Below are 21,888 nucleotides of genomic sequence, written 5' to 3' on the forward strand. Positions count from 1 at the left end.
CAGTGGGGAAGAAGCCATTGGAAAGGGAACCGTTGAAGATGGCAGTCAGGGAGGGAAGAAGAGAGGAGGCAAGCTTTTTGATAAGATAGAAGGGATGGGGTTGGAGGCAGAGGTGGAGGGGGTGGATTTTGAGAGAAGGCAGGTGACCACCTCTTGAAATACTGCTGGGAAAGATGGGAGAGTTGAAGAAGGGGCAGGAGGAGGGAGAGAGGGACTGGAGAGAAGCAGGGGAGATTTTAAGGAGATCCTGCCTGATGGTTTCAATTTTCTCAATAAAGTACAAGGCCAGGTCATTAGGGGCAAGAGATGGGGGAAGTGAGGAATCATGGGGTTTGAGGAGGGAGTTGAACCTCTGAAACAACTGATGAGGGCGATGGGCACGGGCAAGCGCTTAGTAGAGTGCTCTGCACACAGTAAGTGCTCTGTAAATATCGTTGATGGTCATCCCTAGAATATATTTTCTTTCCTTCAGGACCTGGTTCCAAAGTTTTTTGTTTTCATTTTTTGATAATTAAGCTTCAGGGCACAAGCACCATAAGTAAAAGGGGTGGTTTGGGGGTTGTTTTTTGAACTATAGTGCCATTTTGAAAACAGGATAAAGGCAGCAAGAGACCGCAGAATCGACATCTCTACTTATCCTCCCACTGGGGGGGATGCCAATTGAAAAGGCTGAACAGATGCCGACTTTTCCAAAGTGCCACGAGGAAAGGAAACGGTTGGGGTCTGGGTTGCAAACACTACTGAAGAAGGAAAAAGAATTCCTATGAAAAATAAATGACTGAGCAGTTTCCACAGCAGCATGCTATAAACGGAAGAGCTTACTACCCCCTGCAACAACCAGTAGGCAACAGGATGGTCAGAGGGAATGTGCAATAATCTAAAGTTCAATAATCTAGAGAAGCAGCATGGCCTAGCGGAAGGAGCACAGGCCTGGGACTCAGTGGCCTGCTGTGACCTTGGGGAAGTCTCTTTACTTCTCTGTGCCTCAGTTTCCTCATCCGTAAAATGGGCCTTCGATACCTGTCCTCCCTCCAATTTAGATGGAGAGCCCCACGTGGGACAGGGACTCTGTCCAATGTGATTAGCTGGTATCTACCCCGGCGCCTAGAACAGCGCTTGACGCATAGTAAGCGCTTAACAAATACCATCATCGACACCGCACGGCGGTAAGGCTATCAGGCTGTTTCTGACTATGTTTCGAGAATATGGCAAAGCTGCAGTGTTGACGGTATATATTTTTTCATCTTTTTTCACGAGTCAACATCTTTCATTCATTCATTCATTCATTCAATAGTATTTATTGAGCGCTTACTATGTGCAGAGCACTGTACTAAGCGCTTGGAATGAACAAGTTGGCAACAGATAGAGACAGTCCCTGCCGTTTGACGGGCTTACAGTCTAATCGGGGGAGACAGACAGACAAGAACAATGGCAATAAATAGAGTCAAGGGGAAGAACATCTCGTAAAAACAATGGCAACTAAATAGAATCAAAGCGATGTACATTTCATTAACAAAATGAATCTCCCATTGAAACAAAATTTCACTCTCCCATTTACTGAGCAACTACTGAGTAATAGGCACTGTACTAAACATGTGTATTCCTGCCCTTGGAACTTATTTTTATTGGCCGGTATCCTACTGCAGTATTCCAGGAAATTCTTCTATCAACATGGCACTAAAAGAGCTATTACCTTGCTTTGGAACGTGATTTCTTTAGCAATTGATTTCAGGCCCACATTGGCTATTTTCCACTATCACTTGCCCGGAAGGTTTTTAAATTCAGTAAACTTATCCAGTGTTCTATCCTGGTTAGGTAGAATGCTGCTTGCCATCTTCTAGATTTCCAAAATTTTGAATTACTTTCCAAACAGCTAAATTGTCCCGTGGGGAATAAAGTGACTACTCTGGGGAGAGCAATGACTATTTCAAGTCGCTAGGGTGTCATTTAGGACCCTGGGGTACTTACTTAGTGAAAGAGGACTTTACCAGTCTAGAATAGTTAATATTTTTCCAGAAGCCTTTAATTTCTCCCAGGGAATAAGTTGTACTCTGACTGAATATTCATTGCCACATTCTTTTTTGTTCTACACTGATGTGCAGTAAACAACAGTATCAATTTGTTAATTATTATTTTCTTGATCTGCAAATACAGTGATTCTCACAGAATGACCACTTGCTTCCTTTTTATTCAGTAGCTAAAAATTTACCATCGGCGAGAGCTAAAGTAAGGGACTCCTAGCTGAAATTCTATAGTTATAGCAACTGTATTTCAAGACATTTGCTTGTCCGAGATCAGTATTACCCTAAATAATTAAAATGACTATTCTTGTACCATAGGTGTACATAGAATTTATTATGAGGCTGTAGACTTTAGTTTAACATTACTATACTAAATACACAAAATTCAGGAATCTTTAGTTTGAATTCATTTCTGTGTAAATTGGCTTTAGTCTTTTTAGAAGTTGATTGCGGATGATTTCAAACACTGGTTTTAAGAATCGTACCATGAGTTGCTAACTTTATACTTCGTAAAGTCTGTATACCTGTTGCATATAGAAGGGTTATATTTTCTAGTCTCACTCTGTAGTTGTACCAGATGTCATCACCTAATTGGCAGTTCTCACCTTCCACCTTCCAGGCGAAAAGAAAAGCATCTTAGATGATCTAACCACTGGCCCCTCATCGATTATGTAAATCAGTGTGGCTGAGGGACCTGAAGGGCACCCAGATCATCATATCTATGCATGGAGTAATGATCATAACGATGGTATTTGTTAAGTGCTTACTGTGTGCCGAGCACCGTACAAGCGCTGGGGGTAGATAGAAGGTACACAGTCCCCGTCCCACATGGGGCTCACAGTCTAAGTAGAAGGGAGGACAGGGATTGAGAGCCCAATTTTACAAAGGAGGAACCTGAGGCACAGAAAAGTGAAGCATCTTGCTCAAGGTCACACAGTAGGCACGTGGCAGAGCTGGCATTAGAACCCAGATCCTCTGACTACCAGGCCCAGGCTCTTTCTGCTAGGCCATGCTGCTTCCCTAGTGGTGTGTGCTGGCGTGACCTTCACTCGATGCGTTCCAAGCTCACATTGACATTTATTTATTATATTTGTTAAGCGCTTACTGTGTGCTAGGCACTGTACTAAGCATTGGTGTAGTAGATACAACTAGTCAGGTTGGACCGGGTCCACGTCCCACATGGGCTCACAGTCTTGATCCCCATTTTACAGATGAGGTATGAGGCACCGAGAAGTTGAGGGACTTGCTCAAGGTCACCCAGCAGACAAGTGAAGCCAGGATTAGAACCCAGGTCCTTCTGACTCCCAGGCCCATGCTCTATGATAATAATAATAATAATGGCATTTGTTAAGCGCTTATTATGTGCCAAGCACTGTTCTAAGCCCTGGGAGAGAAACAAGGTGATCAGGTTGTCCCATGTGGGGCTCACAGTCTTAATCCCCATTTTACAGATGAGGGAACTGAGGCACAGAGAAGTTAAGTGACTTGCCCAAAGTCCCACAGCTGACAAGTGCCGGAGCCGGGATTAGAACCCACAACCTCTGACTTCCAAGCCCGTGCTCTTTCCACTGAGCCATCCATTAGGCCACGCAGCCAATGTCTGGGAAGAGAGCATCGAAATCACAGAAGGCTCAGTGTGAGAACTCCTGGAGAACAAACATGATTGTAAGGATTTCCATAGGAAAATTACAATAGTCCTGTTGGAATAAAGAGTCCTGTCTCCAAGCTTCACTGTAAGTAGCAAATGGGCATTTCTTCACGATACTGCTTTTCCTGGCAGCCTTCGAGACATTGGGCATTACTAGTCAACACCACTTAAATTTGATGAAAATAACTCAGATCAAAAACACGCAACCTTGCAGCACCTTGTGACCCTCACAGTGTAGAGGCTCACAGAAGCTCACATGGTGACACATTAATCAAGTTCCCTTGATTAATACTTCAAATATAATCGACACACTTGTCGATTTATGTCTACTGTGTGCCGAGCACTGAACTAAGCACTTGGGAGAGTCAACTAGAGGTAGGACTGTACAATCTAATGGGGGCAACAAACGTAAAGTAATTTTCAAATTGGAAGAAGCTCTTCAATAATCGAATTTGAAAATTGATGTATACAGAAGTGGACAAGAGGTTGTGAGGGCAAAAGTGCTGAGGTAATGATAGAAGAAATTTCATTTCTCTTGGGAGAAGAAAAATGAATTGGGGTGGGGGGGAGGACCTTGTGGAGGAGATGAGATTCCAGAAGGATTTTGAAGGCAGGGAGGACTGTGAAAGAGGGGTGTGTGTGTTGGGGGATGTTCCAAGCAGGAGGAAGGGCGTGAGCCAGGGGTCGGAGGCAGAGGAGTTGAGAACGAGGTGCAGTGAGAAGGCATAAGGCACAAGGCTAGCTAGCTGAACTCTGGATGCTTCCCCTGCTTTCCAGGAATCAGTGAGTCATGGAATTGTGGCAACCAATCAGTCAATAGTATTTATCGAGCACTAGAGAAGCAGCGTGGCCTAGCGGAAAGAGCACGGGCTTGGGAGTCAGAGGACCTGAGTTTCAATCCCACATCCACCACTTACCTGCTGTGTGGTCTTGGGCAAGTCACTTCGCTTCTCTGTGCCTCAGTTCCCTCATCTGCAAAGTGGGGGTTCAATCCCCTTCTCCCTTCTACTTAGACTATGAGCCCCATTTGGGACCTGATGAGCTTGTATCTACCCCAGTCCTTAGTACTGTGCTTGTCACATAGTAAGCACTTAACAAATATCATTATTATTACCCATTGTGTGCACAGCATTGTAGTAAGCACTTGGAAATGGACAGTAGACTTAATAGACACGATCCCTGCCCTCAAGGGGCTTACTGTGTAGCAGGAGAGACAGACGCTAAAATGAACTACAGAATAGGAAGGAGGCACTCTGTCGGCTCTCTCCATCTACTTTTCCTCGCTCCTCTCCCACTACAATCCAGCCTGCACAGTTTGCTCCTCTAATGCCAACCTACTCCCTGTATCTCGATCTCGTCTACCTCATCACCGACCCTTTGTCCGTGTCTTCCCTCCGGCCTGCAACTCCCTCTCCCTTCATATCCCAAAGACATTCGCCCTCCCCACCGTCTCCTCATATCTCCTCCAAGAGGCTTTTCCCAACTAAGCCCTCATTTCCCACTTTGCCCTCCCTTCTGCACTGAACCCATACCCCTTAAGCCCTTGCTAATTCACCTCCAGCCCCACGGCACTTAGGTACACCTCCTTCCACTCTGCCATTTCCTCTATCCGTAATTTCTTTTAATGCCTGTCCCCCGCTCTGGACTGTAAGCTCTTTGAAGCCAGGGATCATGGCTACCAACTCCATTGCACTATACTCTCCCAAGTGCTTAGTACAGTGTTCTGCACACGAAGTGCTCAATAAGTACCATTAATTGATTGAAAGCAATAGAGTATAAAGACGTGTACATAAATTCTTCACGGGGGGTACGTTGAGGTGGTGTGGAAGTGCCAAAATGGCAGTTGCGGGGGATACGCTGGGGAGAGCAGGAGTCTGTTGGATGTGAAGGGGGAGAAGTTCCAGGCTCCTTGGCGGGGCAGTGGAGTCTAGTGGAAAGATCACGGGCCTGGGAGACCGAGGACCCGTGTTCTAATTCCGACTCAGCCAGTTGCCTGCTCTGTGATCTTGGGCGTGCCACTTAATTTCTCTGTGCCTCATTTTTCTCATCTCTAAAATGGACAGTCAATGCCTGTTCTCTCCCCTACTTAGACTGAGAGTCCCATTCTGGGACAGGACTATGTCTGACCTGATTATCTTGTTTCTACCTCAATGCTTAGAACAGTGCTTAACACATAGTAAGCACTTAACAGATACCATAATAATTACTATCATTACTATGAGCAACAGATTGTGGAAGAAATGAGAATGAGGCCCAGAGAGCATGTTCTTTTTAGAGGACAAAGAGTCGAGCTGGGGAAAATGGAAGAAGAGAGTGGATAAGGAGGGAGAGAACTGATTGAGTTCCTTTAAAGTTAACGGTCAGGCATTTCTGCTTGATGTGAAAAGGGATGGAGATTTTTGAGGAGTTGGGAGATGTGTGAAGAATGATGTTTTAGAAAAATAGTATGGTCGGCAGAGTGAAGTACGGACTTAAACAACTCCAGTGGTTGCCTATCGACCTCCGCTCCAAACAAAAACTCCTCACTCTAGGCTTCAAGGCTCTCCATCACCTTGCCCCTTCCTACCTCTCCTCCCTTCTCTCTTTCTACCGCCCACCCCGCACGCTCCGCTCCTCTGCCGCCCACCTCCTCACCGTCCCTCGGTCTCGCCTATCCTGCCGTCGACCCCGGGTCACGTCCTCCCGCGGTCCTGGAACGCCCTCCCTCCTCACCTCCGCCAAACCGATTCTCTTTCCCTCTTCAAAACCCTACTTAAAAATCACCTCCTCCAAGAGGCGTTCCCAGACTGAGCTCCTCGTCCCCCTCTACTCCCTCTGCCATCCCCCCTTTACCTCTCCGCAGCTAAAGCCTCATTTTCCCCTTTTCCCTCTGCTCCTCCACCTCTCCCTTCCCATCCCCACAGCACTGTACTCGTCCGCTCAACTGTATATATTTTCATTACCCTATTTATTTTGTTAATGAATTGTACATCGCCTTGATTCTATTTAGTTGCGATTGTTTTTACGAGATGTTCTTCCCCTTGACTCTATTTATTGCCATTGTTCTTGTCTGTCCGTCTCCCCCGATTAGACTGTAAGCCCGTCAAACGGCAGGGACCGTCTCTATCTGTTGCCGACTTGTTCATCCCAAGCGCTTAGTACAGTGCTCTGCACATAGTAAGCGCTCAATAAATACTATTGAATGAATGAATGGACTGAAGAGGGGAGGGATTGGAAGTAAGGAAATCAGCAAGGAGTTAATGCAGTAGTCAAATTGAGATTTGCCAAGTGCCCGGATCTGTGTGGTTGTTTGGATGGCAAGGAATAAGTGGATTCTGGAAATGTTATGGAGGAAGAACAGACAGATTTTGCAACAGACTGAATATGGGATTTGAAAGAGAGAGAGAGGAATCAAGGATAATGCTTAGGTTATGGGCTTTAGAGGAGGGGAAGATGGTGATTTTACGTCTGTGAGGGGAAAGTTAGGTGGAAGAGATGATGATGATGATAATTCTACTATTTGTTAAACAATTACTATGAGCCAAGCACTGTACTACTACTACTACTACTACTAATGATGATGGTATTTGTTAAGCGCTTACTCTGTGCCAAGCACTTTTCTAAGCGCTGGGGTAGATGCAAGGTTATCAGGTTGTCCCACATAGGGCTCACAGCCTTAATCCCCATTTTACAGATGAGGAAACTGAGGCACCGAGAAGTGAAGTGCCTTGCCCAAAGTCACACAGCTGCCAAGTGGCGGAGCCGGGGTTAGAACCCACGACCTCTGACTCCGAAGCCCGTGCTCTTTCCACTGAGCCACACTGCTTCTCACTGGCACTAAGCACTGGAGTAGATTACAACATAGGCCACATGGGACTCACAGTCTAAGGGGAAAGAGAACTGGTATTGAATCTCCATTTTACAGATGAGGAAATCGAGGCACAGAGAAGGTAGGTGACTTGTCTAAGGTCACACAGCAGGCAAGGAGCAGAGCTGGGATTAGAACTCAGATCCCCTGACTCTTAGACCCAAGCTCTTCCTATTAGATCACACTGGATTTGGAAGGGAAGATGAGGAGTTCTGTTTTGGGCATTAAAGAAGGATCGGCAAACTAGCGGGGCAATCTCGGGGTGCACTGGCGAGGATCCCCGAGACAGTCCTGGCTTTAAGTCGCTTCTGACCCACTGACCCTGGGGCTACACTTGGCCTAAAGCCACTAAACGTTTTGCTCTACCAATGGAACTGCAATAGTGTATTAGACAGCTAAACAGCCTCTTCAATGATGAGTAGAAGTCCTTGGTTTGATGGTGGTCCGCACAAGTCAAGTCAAGATTTCTTCAGGCATAGGCATCCCACCGCTTTTGCCTTGTTTCTTAGCTTGACCAGCGTGTCAGGCTATAAGTTTTTGTAAGGTTTCCCTTTTGTTGTGATCATCAGGAACCGCAAAGTTTGGACTATTTTTGCCCAGTGGTACGGGTTTGCACGACTGCATGGATTTCAGAGAGCAACCTCAGTTGGTAGTGTGAGGTGTTTCAGTAGAGAGACACAGCTCGCTCTGTTTCTGAGAAGTGGAGTGGCCTAATGGTTAGAGCCCGGGCCTGGGAGTCAGAAGGACCTGGGTTCTAATCCTGGCTCTGCCACTTGTCTGCTGTGTGACCTGGGGCGAGTAGCTTAATGTCTCTGTGCCTCAGTTAGCTCATCTGCAAAATGGGAATTAAGACTGTGAGCCCCATGTGGGACAGGGACTGTGTCCAACCTGATTAGCTTGTTTCTACCCCAGCGCTTAAAACAATGCTTGACATATAGTAAGCGCTTAACAGGTATCATCATTATTATTTTGGCTTTAGGAAAGCCCCAAACGATTTAAAAGGGTGTAGGCAAGCATGTTTTTAAATGTGTGTCGTCATCTACTTAGACTGTGAGCCTCAAGTGGGACAGGGACTGTGCCCAACCAGATTACCTTGTTTCGACCCCAGGGCTTAGAACAGTGCTTGACATTTAGTGAGCGTTTAACAAATTAACCAATCGATCAGTGGTATTTATTGAGGATGTACTATGTGCAGAGCACTGTACTAAGCGCTTGGGAGAGTACAACACAAGAGCTGTAGACTGTAAGCTTGTGGTGGGCAGGGAATGTGTGCACTAACTCTGTTCAAAAAGCAGCACGGCGTAACGGATAGAGCACGGGCTTGGGACTCAGAAGGTCATGGGTTCTCATCCCTGCTCTGCCACTTGTCTGCTGTGTGGCCTTGGGCAAGTCACTTCATTTCTCTGGGCCTCGGTCACCTCATCCGTAAAATGGAGATTGAGACTGTGAGTGAGCCCCACGTGGGACATGGGACTGTGGTCATCTCAGTTTGCTTGTATCCACCCCAGTGCTTATTATTATTGTAATGGTGTTCGTTAAGCACTTACCACGCGCCAGGCACCGTTCTTCTAAGCGTCGCGGTAGGTCCGAGCGGATCGGGTTGAGCACAGCCTCCCTCCCACGCAGGGCTCATGGTCTTACTTGCCATTTTGCGGATAAGGGAACAGAGGCCCAGAGAAGTGAAGCGACTTGCCCAAGGTCACCCAGCAGACGGACAAGTGGCAGAGCTGGGATTAGAACCGTGACCTTCTGACTCCCAGGCCCGTGCTCTATTCTTATTATTACATCGCATTCTCCCAAGCGCTTAGTACTGTGCTGCGCACCCAGTTGGCGTCCAGTGAGTATGACTGATGGAGCGGGAGTTAGCGGACAAGTTCTCTCCCCTCACCGGGCCTACGGTTTAGAAGGGGAGTTTGGACTGCAAAGCAGCGTGGCTCAGTGGCGAGAGCACTGCCTTGGGAGTCAGAGGTCGTGGGTTCTCAACCCGGCTCCGCCGCTTGTCAGCTGGGTGACTCCGGGCCAGTCACTTGACTTCTCTGGGCCTCAGGTCCCTCGTCTATAAAATGGGGATGAAGACTGTGAGCCCCACGTGGGACCACCTGATGACCTTGTAGCCCGCCAGCGCTCAGAACGGTGCTGGGCACGGAGTAAGCGCTTAACAAACACCACCATTATTATTACTCTAATCATCAGCATAACAGCGTGTACGAGCACTTTAAGTACGAGGGCCAGGGTGGGTGGGTGGTGGTGCAATCATAGCTCTTTCGAAATAAACCTCGATTCCAAAGAGCCAATCACCAGCACCGGAGGGGGGCTCCCCTCCACGGGGCTACGGAGCCCGGGGGAATTTTGGCGGCCCCCCAGCCCGGTGCCCGGTCCCCGGTCCCCCCTCCCGGCGCGCTGGGCGGAAGTGACGTGGCGCCGGGCGAGCTCTTCCGGCGCAGGCGGCGGCGGCGGCGTTGAGGTGGAGGAAGGAGGTCGGGCTCGTCGGGCAGCCTGGCCCCGGTGCCGCCGCTTCGTCCCCTCCCCTTCCCTGTCTCCCTTCCCCCTCCCCCCCTCCGCCTTCCTTTCGGGCCGGGGTAAGTCGGTAAGCGCCGTCGGATCGCGGGGGCCGCGGCCTTGTTTACATCTGACGGGTGGAAGGGGCCCGGGGCCCGCCGCCGCTGTGGGGGGGGGGTGGAATGGGTCGGGATATCCCCCCCCCCCGGTCCTCCCTCCCCTCGCTCCCCAGCGTTGCTCCCTTTAATCCCCCAGTTTCCCCCCTTCCGCAGATCCCCCCCTTTAAACTTTCTCCTCACGGCAGGGCCCGGATTTCCCCTTGCGAGGAGCCGCTGACTTGGGCCGGGCTTGGTGGGGAGGAGAGCCGTTAACCTCCTCCTCCCTGCGCCACGCGCTCCGACTCCAATCTCTCCCGGTCGCGGAACTCCTCCCTCTCGGGGAATCTCAACCCGAGACCTTTCGTGACCGGAAAGTTCCCGGCCCCCCTATTCCTTTTCCACCCCCCCCCCAAGTTTCCCTTCCCCCCGGTCTCTGTCCGCGGGACGTGTGAGGGAGATTGAGGATGCTTCTTATTTTTTTTGGATCAAGACCCCCCCCCCCCCGCCCAAACGAAACGCGCGTATCGATGAATAGAAATAGGGTTCGAAGTAGATTGGTCCGAGACTTGTCAGTTGCTCAAGCCCCGTTTCCCTCGGTCCTGAGGGACTTTTCCTGGAAATTCAGTTCTTTCGAAGATTTTTTTTTTTTCCCCAGAAAATCAGAATTACGAAACGGTGACTTGAATCAGCCTTTCCTTGCTCGATCGTTTATTCCGTTGATGTAAGAAGTCCCCCACCGTGTGATAAATGTGTCTATTCCACTTTTGAACACGTCTCCAAGCCCTGTTATGCAAAAAAGGGGAGATCGCAATAAAACGTTAGTGAAAAGTAGCCCAGAGTTTACAGTACCTGGTGAGGTGAAAGGATTTCCTATGGAATAATTTGGAGCTTTTTTTTTTTTAACACCTCCCTGGGACGTGCAGATTTTAAAACCACAAGAGCTACAACCGTCCTCTCGGTTCATTTTTTGCCATTTCTGATGTAGGATTGTTTGTGTTTAGAAACAGGCAGTTACTCATGACTGAAAGGCGTTTGAGTATGAATGTTTGCTCAGAGTGGAACAGACTTGTTCTGATACATGAGCAAAATAAGCTGGGAAACATTCAGCTAAATATGTTGAGACATTATCCAGATAGCACGGAGCGAGATCGGTGTAAATTTCCTTCGCAAAAGTAAGATTCGATTCGGCCATCTCTTCGTGGAAAACCAGTCTGTTTTAGTGCGAGAGAAAGTGGTTCGGATGGGATGGTTTAGGTTTGAAATTCAACACTGGGCTTAGAGACTTTGATATATTTTGTGAAGTGGACGTTAGTTATGAAGACTCCTTACCAAGTTTCGGATGTCTGAGGTTAATCAACCATTTGCGATCTACCTCAAAAGTCATTCACTCTGGGTGCCGCAATTTTAAAAGGTCTTTATGAGAGGCAGTGAAATCGAGGGGAAAGAGCACAGGTCTGGGAATCAGAAAACCCGGGCTCTGGCCCAAAATCTGTTTGCTTTACCGTGGGCGAGCCATTGAACCTCTCAGGGGTTCAGTTTGGGGACTAAAACTTACTTGCTTCTCCCTAGCAGACAAGGTTGTAAAGATAAAACGAAATGATTGGAAGTGCTTAGGAAAAATAAAAGTACACATTTATGGTGGCATTATTTTGGTTTGGATCCTTTAACATTTTGACAACATTTGGGCTAGTAATGGAGCTCAGAAATGGATCTTTGGAGTTCTGAGCATCGTGGCTGTGACGATCAATATTATGAATTTGTTTTCTTTATTTTAACTGGAGAAAACTACCTTGCCAGGCCTGTGACACCTGGCTTCTGGGAGGCTAGAATGATATTGTCGAAGGCTTTGGAAGCCAGGGAAAATAAGTCACCGGAAATACAAAGTATCATTAAACTGGACTAGTTTACTTTGCTTGGGAGAATAGTTCTCTGCTCCCCAGTTACCTCATTTGAGTAGGTTAAACCCTTTTCTGTGCAGGCTCAAAGCAAAATGTAAGATTACTACTTTGTGCGAATTAAAAAAAAATAATTTTTTGTAGCATGTGATACATAGAATTAGACAATTTCCAGTTTGGACCAGAGAATAATTAAAAGGGAAGAAAAATAAGTAGTTTTCTTTGTGCGTGACTGGTATCCTTTCCAAATGTGGTTTTGGACTCCTTGCCTCTGACTCTCCTCAAAGTTTTAATCCAGCAGAAACTGGCCCGTTGCTCATTATAGAACTCACTGGCTATGTCTCAGAGAGGAGAGTGTTTGACAATTGGGGAAGCTTAGCTTTTGTGCACAGGTATGTGGTCATTACTTAGAGAAGATGGCCTTGATCACATAAATCAGATTTTCAGGCCTATGAGTAATTCTTTACTGCCTAGTGGATGCTAATTTAGGAAAGCATCATTCACATTTACTCTTCTCTCCTACTGCTAATTTTTCCTTGAAATGCAATTTGAGAAGTAAATGATCATTTTTCTCAAAAAATTACCATCTTAGTATGCATTTTTGCTTTCTTCTCAGCCCCAAGGTATTAAAGGAATTTTAGTATTCGAGATCTTTGAGATGAGAGTGATGTGGGTAGATTGTGCTTTTTTTCTTTAAACACTGGGAGAGAAAACAACATGTAATCTAGTATTTGACATGGCTGACCCCCCACCCGCCCACACACCCCTCCTCCCTCTCCTCCCTCCAGGTTCAGATAATGGCAGGGGTTTACTTTTTATACTTTATTTCTCAGTCGATGGTATTTTTTGAGTGCTTACTATGTGCGGAGCACTGTACTAAGTACTGGAGGGAGAATACGATAGGCATGATCTCTTCCTTCAAGGAGACTACAGTCTACTGGGGAAGACAGACATTAAAATAAATTACAGATAGGGGAAGCCACTGAGTATAAGGCTATATACTGGGAAGGTGGGGTGAACATCAAAGGGCTTTGGAGGTAAGAACCCAGAAGGGAGGGAGAATAGGTTGGGGAGAGGGGGATTAGTCAGAAAAAGCTTCCTGGAGAAATGATTTTAGTAGGGCTTTGAAGATGGGGAGAGTAGTGATCTGCCAGCCATGAAGGGAGAGGGAATTCCAGGGAAGGGACAGGGAGTGAGCAAGGGGTCAACAGCGTGAGAAATGAGATCGAGGCACAGCGAATAGGTTGCTCTTAGAGGAGTCAGGCTGGATTGTAGTGGGAGAGGAGCGAGGATAGGTAGGGAGAGAGCTGATGGAGTGCCTTAAAGCTAGTGGTGCGGAGTGCCGGATGTAGAGGTGGATGGACTATTGGAGGTTTCTGAGGCGTGGGGAGGTGAGGGCAGAAAGAGTTTTTTAGAAAAATGACCTGTCCCGCAGAGCGAAGCATGGACTGGGGAGAGCTGCAGGTCAGCAAGGCAGCTGATGCAGTAGTTGAGGTGATTATATGACGAGTGATGCTCAGAACAGCATACTGGCGGTAGGGATAGGTTCTAGAGACGTTGAGAAGGTAGAACCAACTGGATTGGGTGACAGAATATGCGAGTTGAAAGAGAGATGAGTCGAGGATCCATTTCAAGGTTGTGGGCTTGAGGGAGGAGGATGGCGGTGTCAACAGTGATGGGAAATTTGGAAGGAGAGGTTTCCAGGTGGAAAGATGAGACGTTCTGTTTTGGTCATGTTTAGTTCTAGTCATCAATGGAACATCCAAGTAGAGGTGTACTGAAGGCGGGGAGGGAAACAAGATTGCAGGGAAGAAGAGAGGTCGATTTGGGCATTAGCCGTGTACCGGTGGTAGTTGAAGCCATGGACCAAGTGAGCTCTTTAGGGGAGTAGTTGTAAATAGTAAAAAAAAAAAAAAACCAAAAAAACCCCGATTTACGGTATTCGTTAAAAGCTCACTGTGTCAAGCACCGTTCTGATTGCTGGGGTAGATACAACTCAATCAGGATGGACATAGTCCCTGTCCCACCTGGGACTCACAGTCTAAGTTGGAGGGAGAGCAGATAGTGATCCCCATTTTCCAACTGTCAAAAATGAGGCTCAGAGAATGATGATAATAATTGTGGTATTTGTTAACCGCTTACTACGTGCCAAGCACTGTTCTAAGCTCCGGGGTCGGTAGAAGGTAATCAGGTTGTCCCACATGGGGCTCACAGTTTTAATCCTCATTTTACAGATGAGGTAACTGAAGAACAGAGAAGTTAAGTGACTTGCCCAAATGGAGACAGCAGGTGTGGAAAGGAATAGTCAGAAGGCGCAGTGGGGTCAAGGGAGGGTTTTTTTTTTTAGGCTAGGGGATACATGGGGATTCATGTTTGAAAGCAGCGGGAAAGGAGCCATAAGACCACTGGTTGAAATTGGTGATCAGGGAGGGAAGAAAGGAGGGGGCAAGAGGTTTGATAGAGTGTGAAGGGATGGAGTAATAATAATAATAATGTTGGTATTTGTTAAGCGCTTACTATGTCAGAGCACTGTTCTAAGCGCTGGGGTAAATACAGGGTAATCAGGTTGTCCCACGTGAGGCTCACAGTTAATCCCCATTTTACAGATGAGGGAACTGAGGCACTGAGAAGTTAAGTGACTTGCCCACAGTTACACAGCTGACAAGTGGCAGAGCCGGGAGTCGAACTCATGACCTCTGACTCCAAAGCCCAGGCTCTTTTCCACTGAGCCATGATAATATGCAGGTGGAGGTGGGGAGATCTTTTGCATTACTGCTTGGAAGGATGGGAGAGTCAATGAGGGGGCAGGAGGAGGTTGGGACCAGAGAGGTTCCGGGCAAGTTTTACGGGTACCCAACGGTTTCAGTTTCGTGCGGGAAATAAAATGCAAGATCACCCGAAGGGGTGGGGAGAGAGAGGGGTTTCAAGAAGGGAATTTAATCAGAAACAGTGGAGGCGGGCAGTGGGCGTGGGGGTCAACAGGGGTGGAGAGAGATTGTTGCTGGGCAGAGTTAATAACAGGCGAAGATGAGTTGGAGACGGATGAGGTTGGCCTGATGTCTGGATTCGGCCGGCAGCACTCTGCAGCTCAAGTGTCTGAGCAGAGGAAGCGTTCCGTGGAGGTGATTCGAGGCTGCGGGTTAGCGCTACGAGGTCGTTGGAGGGACGGGGTGCAACAGAGTCGTTCAGTGGAGAGGGTGGAATCTAGGGTTTGGATTTGTGCGTTGAGAGGCTGGGTTGGGTAGGGAGACCAAATGTACATCATCCAACTAGCGTTAATTGTCATTAGATGTGATTAACGATGTACATGACCATTAGCGATAGCTTTTCTTGGCCCCTAATTGTCTCTTCACTCTCCCTCTCTGTAAAATCATCTTGCCAAAATGGAGGATTCCATTTTTTTAACTTAAAATAATATCATGTTCTCTTTTAATTGTAGATGCAAATTAAATGTTACAGAGTGTTTGAGTGATACCGTCACGGCAGATCTTCAATAATTCATGGTACTTGTAAATTTATTTACCAATTTATTTAAAAAGTGTGCCATCAAGATATTCAGGGTTCATGAATGTCAGGTGATCCTGTCCTCCCAAACAGATTTTTCAAATCAAAAGTAAAATGCAAAAACTATTATACCTTTACAGTGCTCTTTTTAAAATATAGAATTCAAAAGTTGACAGCCAGGGCATCAAACTTACACTAGCTGATAGCCACATTTTTACTCCAAATATATGTAAGTATCCAGTCATTTTGGGTAAACGAATCTGCAACACATAAGTAAATCTCAGCCGTTTTGCGTTGCGATTGAAAATGAAAAGGTGTTGGCCCCTCTAAAATGATCTTTCTTTAGAATCTGTGCTCGTATCCAGAAAAATCTTTTGGTTTATAAATTGCTCCTAATAATTATGGTATTTCTTTAGTGTGTGCTGTGTACCAAACAGCATACTAAGTGCTGGGGTAGATAGAGGATAATCCAATTGAATATGGTTCCAAAGGCGAAAGAAACAAATGTTTAATACCCATTTTACAGATGAGGAAACTGAGGCCCAGATAAGTAAAGTGACTTGCCCAAGATCACACAGCAGGCAATTGGCACAGAATTGAGATTAGACACCCAGGTCCTCTGGCCCCCAGGCCCATGCTCTTTCCACTAGACCAGGCTCCTGAGAATAGAAGCTTGAGTTTTAGGCTCCTGTTAATCTGATTTAAATTATGTAATAGTGTATGCTTAAATGCTTTTGCTTTGGCTGTTGAATGATCACTAGAAACTTGAAAAATGCAGAGAGATAAGTGACCAGAAATTTGTTGAAGTCTTTCAGCAGGGTTTCAAAATTAGAATGTTAAATCTGACTATTACTATTTTTGCTTCTAGAGTTGCCACTTGGAATTTAATATTCAGTCCTACTGAGGATGTTAAATAAAATAGCTGATTTCCTTTGGCCTCTTATTGTTTTGTTTTCTACTCTGTGGATATAAGATCCCAGCCAAGTAAATAAACTTTGTTTTTTATATCAACTCAGATATAGTTCACTTTAAATCATTCAGATTTGTGGAATTTGTAGACCGTTTGCTTGTCAGGTATTCAACAAGACTCTGTGTCCCACAACTCCCCTTTCTGTTGGCCATTTCACTGCTCGGTAGCACTCCTCTCAAGGGTGTACAGAAAGAAGGGATAACTCAATTCAGTTAATTTTGCTTCTTGTTAGTCACACTAGTGAGAAGTATGGTGGGGGGGAAAAAGGTTGAAGCAATTGGCTAATGAACATTGTGGGTTTAAATTATCCATGATTTTTTCTGTCCTTCATTTTCACCAGTATTTGAGAGTGGGCTGCTTAAAGAACTCAAGGGGATTGTGCCTTTTTTGGGGCTGTGTCTTGAGGGACAACTGACCATTTTCTCTCAAGTTGAACCTGACATAGCTAACCTTAGCTCACTCCCATAAGAGACCACACATAGAACTGCATTTTGCTGAAACTGAGATGATACCTGGCCAAGTAGCATAAGGCCTCTCCTAAGGTTGAAAAATATTTCCCCTGTGACCCGCTCCCCCTACCCTGCCCCCCCTCCCCATCCCCCCTCAGGATTTTTTTTGGCCTGAGTTGACCAGAGCCCTCCTACTTTTTGCGGAGAGTCGTTTGCAAGCAAGGAAGTAGGGGGAGGGAGGGTTTAGCACTGAGCCATCTTGAAATTGTTTCTATTCCAAATCCTTATGAAAAATAACATTTTTTTCTCTCTTCCTCCTCAGAAGACAGACACATCTAGTGCTTTTGAGACAACAGTAAACGGTAAAATTTGGTGGGGGAGGGGGGAAAGCAGCAACTGTTTCCTGATCTGCAGCTTGGCAGGAGGACATTAAGATGTCGGTGGATATGAATAGCCAGGGATCTGACAGCAATGAAGAGGACTATGACCCAAACTGTGATGAAGAGGAGGAGGAGGAGGAGGAGGAGGAGGAAGAGGAGGAAGAGGATCCTGGGGATATAGAGGATTATTATGAGGGGGTAGCAAATGATGTGGAGCAGCAGGGGGCAGATGCCTTTGATCCAGAGGAATACCAGTTTACCTGCCTGACTTACAAGGAGTCAGAAGGCACCCTGAACGAGCACATGGTCAGCTTGGCTTCTGTGTTAAAGGTGAGCAGAGTTGCTGATTTCAGAAAACTATTTCTTTAAAGCGAAGAGCCTATGATGAAGCTGAACAGACTAACTTCAATTTTAAAGTTTGGGAATTGAACTGCTGAAATGAGCCCTAGAGCGGGGAAGGTAGGACTGAAACATAAACTGTGTCTGTTGGAGCATATTTCAGGAAAGAATTACTGAGGACTTCCTGATGATATTTTGAGCAGAAAAGTAGGGAAAAGAAATCAGAAAGGCAGGCAGAGTTGCACGGCAAGGATTGACTTTGATTCTTTCAGAAAATGTCGTGACTCACCATTAAGGGGTAAGAAGTGCTGAGCACAAAAGTCATAACACAAATCCTCAACCTCATTGTTACTAGACATCAAGAGAAACATCAGCCCTCTTAGTGCCCTAAAAAAAAGCACTAGGCTGATGAGCTCATTCGCTCCGGGTACTAGCGACTAATATTTATTGTTTTAAGAGATTGTCAGTTTTGTAAAATCAATCTTGACAGGAGTTCTAAAACTAATTTTAGCTTTCACAGCACCTTGTTTGGACTGTGAGTCTTGGTATGAATATTGAGTTTGGTTTTTGGTTTTTTTGGGGGGGGGTTTGTTGTTTTTTTTTAGGAATAACAATCTGCGTGAATGTGTGTATGTATAAGTGGCTCATTGTGGTAAATAGTGTCATGGCAGTCCTGTAACTCTTGTATCTATGTGGCTTTGGCCAAGTCTATCGTTGCCCTCTGCATGCATTTTCAAAAAGAGATTCCCATCTCCCTGGAATTCATCCTTTTATTTCTCTATTAAAGTTTCTATCTTTGGGAAGATAAGGATGGATATCCCCCCCCCCACCCCCCACCCCCGCTCCACCCAGTTGATAAGTGGATTTGTGGTGATTAAGTGGATTTGTATTATTGTCAGCTCTACCTAGGAAAAAAAGACAGGAGCCTGTGAAATAGAATTCCCAGTAAAATAGATTTGGTGGCCAGTGTTTAATGATATCGTATTGTACTCTCCCAAGCGCTCCGTGCAGTGCTCTGTACACAGTAAATACCATGGGTTGATAAAATTAAGATGAGGCCGTTGAAACAATTATATATGAATCAGAAAGGGTGTGTTTTTGGGGGGCGGAATCCCTTAATTTCCTTTATGCTTGCCTGGTTTGCCAAGTAGGTAGACTGAGTTAAAGAATGGTTGGGAACCTAAAGCCTATTTATGACTCAATTATAGAAACTGTAATAGATTGCATGGATGTCATCACTAGAGAGCCCAAATTGAGGAAAAAGGCCCATGCAGTCTTCATGCCCCAACATTTCTGAACTATTGTTTGTAATGGGACTTGCCTTTTCTTTGGGTCACACCTCTGTTTAAAAAAAAACAACAAAAAACCAAACATCTCCAACCCTCAGGCCCCATTCCACCAGCTGCCTCAATTTTCAAGTTCTATTCCTAGCTAAATGTAGTTGTGGTGCTCGGGGGAGGAAAACGTGTTGATGTGGATTTGGAAAGTGGTTCTTTGGGTCTAGTAATCTAAACTCATCTTAAGCACTGAGAGCCTACGAACACCTGAATATGTAAAATATTCTGATTTCAGTTCAGTTCCTTTCCTCAAGTGAAGATGGGGAAAGTAGGAAAAGGGGAAAAAATGAGGAAATAAAAGGGAAAGAAGAGAAGGGAGACAGGAGGATGTGAACAAAGAAGGAGTTGTTGAAAAGAGGGGAAAAAGAAAAATGAAGTGCAGAAGAAGCAAGAAATAGGGCAAAGTGGCCTTTGGGTCTAGGGGCAGATTAGAGAGGGAAAAGTATCAGGAGAGGAAAAGTGCAGATTCTGCAAATTCCTGATCTCCCAAACTGACCCACCCGGGAGCAGTTCCAGCACACTGGTTTACCCTGCGCAAACAGTCAGGCTTCTCCAAAAGTCAGTAGCCATCAGTTCAGCGCTTGGGATGAACTCCATCCCAGCCCTGGTTTTTGGATCACTTCCAATGTCTTGGCCTGTTGGAGCCAATGAGGTGGGATTTTTTTTTCATGAGGAGGGAGGCTAAAGAGTAGAGGGGAGAAGTTGGTGGCGGCTACTGACTCCTTCCGGTAGATTAAGGAAAAGTGGACCATTGGCCCACTGACTAGCCTTTTTTGTAGATGTTTTCAAGCCCCGGACGTTCATTGGGGTTAATGGACTTCATAGTCCAATTTTCCACTGTAGCCACTTGGAGTCATGTTTAGAAGCTCGGCATAGGTTTGGAGTATTTGATCCTAATAAGATTTCTTGGGGATTGAGCCCCCAAAAGTGTTAATGTGGCAGGAAGTGAATCAGAACCTCTTTGCCAAGGTGGTGTGTTGAAGGAAAGGAAAAGGTGGAAAAACTGTGGTTCTGTGGGATCGTAGTTGAATTTAAAGAAAATTGCACTGCCCTATAATGCAGCATATGATACTAACCTCAATAGGGTTATATTCTCAGTCATGGAGAGTTGATTGGAATAAGGCTTCAAATAAGCTTTAAGAAAACTTCAGGTTTGATCTCATCTGTACAGCACCTATCTGTGAGGAAACTTAAATCTCTGGTTTGCTGACTTTTAGATATTAAATTCAGTAGATCTGGGAGTTAACAAAACGTAGCATCTTCACTGAACTGAAAATTGAGATGCGAATTGAAAGTACGAATCAGCTTTGCCTCGTCACACTTGAAACATTTATGAGTCTAGCTTCTGAACTGCAGTTTAGCTTCTAATCTTGTGGTCTGACGTCAGGTGTTTTTGCATGCCTGTGTCTGAGTAATGAAGTGGAGAATAAAATCCTGCAACTTGGAAATAGTTGGGTCTGACTGGAAGTTGGAACTGCTATCATACTCTTCAGATCAAAAGTTTCGTCTGTACAAAACTGTATTGCAGGATAAAGCATGCTCTGTATGGAAAGGGGTAGGTCAGACACAACCAGCTTGTCTTTGAGAATTACTTGGAGTGAAGCTTAGTGCCGGAATGTTCCTTCTCTTGCCAGCTGGGAAAGGTCATCGTCATTGACAAATATTTGCTGAGCACCCACTATATGTGCGTGGCATCGTACTAGGGCACATTCACTGCTTTCCACAAAAGAGATCCTATATGATGATAGGTCTGAAAGTAATGCCTCCTAACCAAAATGTCCTAGGAAAGCCATGCAAGATCACAGATTTAATTGAGGGTTCCAGTCCTTTGGTTTTTCTGCATCTCCAAACTGCGTTACAGGCAATCCTAAGACTCCTGCTGCTTGTGTCTTGAAGATTTTTGTCCTACTTCATTCTCTTTAAAGAGTATAACCCTGCTGTCGTATTTAGAAGAATTCAAGTTGGACTTTCCACCTTGCTTTCTCTGCTGGAAGGGTGTGTGTACCAACTCTGTTATATTGTACTCTCCCAAGTGCTTAGTACGGTGCTCTATGCACAGTAAGCACTCAATAAATACGCTGATTCAGGGTGTGTCTGCACACAGGGCTGGGTAGTGGGGACTTATGAAAAGGACAAACCGCCAAGCAAGATAGCAGGAAGCCACAGTCTCTAGTCTTCATGCTGCCAGATTTTGTTTGTCTTGAGAACAATCAAAGAAAAATTGGGTGCTTGTCAATTTAACATCACAAGTAATTTGTTTATCTCAAATGACTACGGTTTACAGCAAGGGGAGGGAGTCTTAATGAAAGGAGTGTTTTCTCGAAGAATAAGATTAGTTCATTGGATTGAAGAATAGGTACAAGAACATAGCTTGTATCTTACTGTGGTAAGTGAGGATATTTTCTTCTTCCTATGAAGTTAACTGAATGGAAAGGGCAAGTCCAAGTCGGGCAGTGTTGTAATTTCGATGGCATGAATATAGAAACAAATATTTTCAGCTAAACTCTTCCCAGATATCTTTATCCAGAGACATCCATGTCAATTTCTGTAATGCTTTGGGGTGTCTTGGAGGGAAAAAATATAAAAGTGTGCCTGAGTCTATTGTGGAGACCCGGTAAAGAATGAACATAGAAGTAACTTGTAGTGGGGTAGAAATACACTTTTAGCTTTGGAGAGGGGTGCTGTTACAAACTGTCATTTGGGGAATGGAGATGTACACTTTTGTGCCCTGGGTGATGGAAAATTTGGAGTAGGAAGGGAAAGGAGACCATGGATCTTTAATAAATTTTTAATTTATTAAAAACACACAAAAAAAAGCCCACTAACCCACCACACCCAACACACATTCATAATAAAGGTTCTTCTCAAGGATTTTCCTGGTGGAACAGCAACTCAGCAGAA

General features: G+C 45.6%; 1 protein-coding gene across 3 annotated transcripts in view; it reads left to right on the top strand.

The window, feature by feature from the left end:
* The first annotated feature begins 10,006 nt into the window (after positions 1-10,006).
* ARIH2 (ariadne RBR E3 ubiquitin protein ligase 2) overlaps positions 10,007-21,888 on the top strand; it is a 72,527-nt gene continuing 60,645 nt past the window's right edge. Inside the window, exons 1-3 of one of the 3 annotated variants that reach the window (XM_029051604.1) lie at positions 10,007-10,095; positions 15,448-15,511; positions 17,254-17,641. In XM_029051604.1, coding sequence (XP_028907437.1) covers positions 17,366-17,641 — 276 coding nt within the window. In that variant the 5' untranslated portion in view covers positions 10,007-10,095; positions 15,448-15,511; positions 17,254-17,365. Of the gene's footprint in view, positions 10,104-15,447; positions 15,512-17,253; positions 17,642-21,888 lie in introns of all 3 variants that reach the window. The other 2 variants (XM_029051606.1, XM_029051605.1) reach the window with 2 other exon arrangements.

This window comes from Ornithorhynchus anatinus, chromosome X1, assembly GCF_004115215.2.
Source record: "Ornithorhynchus anatinus isolate Pmale09 chromosome X1, mOrnAna1.pri.v4, whole genome shotgun sequence".
Taxonomy (NCBI): domain Eukaryota; kingdom Metazoa; phylum Chordata; class Mammalia; order Monotremata; family Ornithorhynchidae; genus Ornithorhynchus; species Ornithorhynchus anatinus.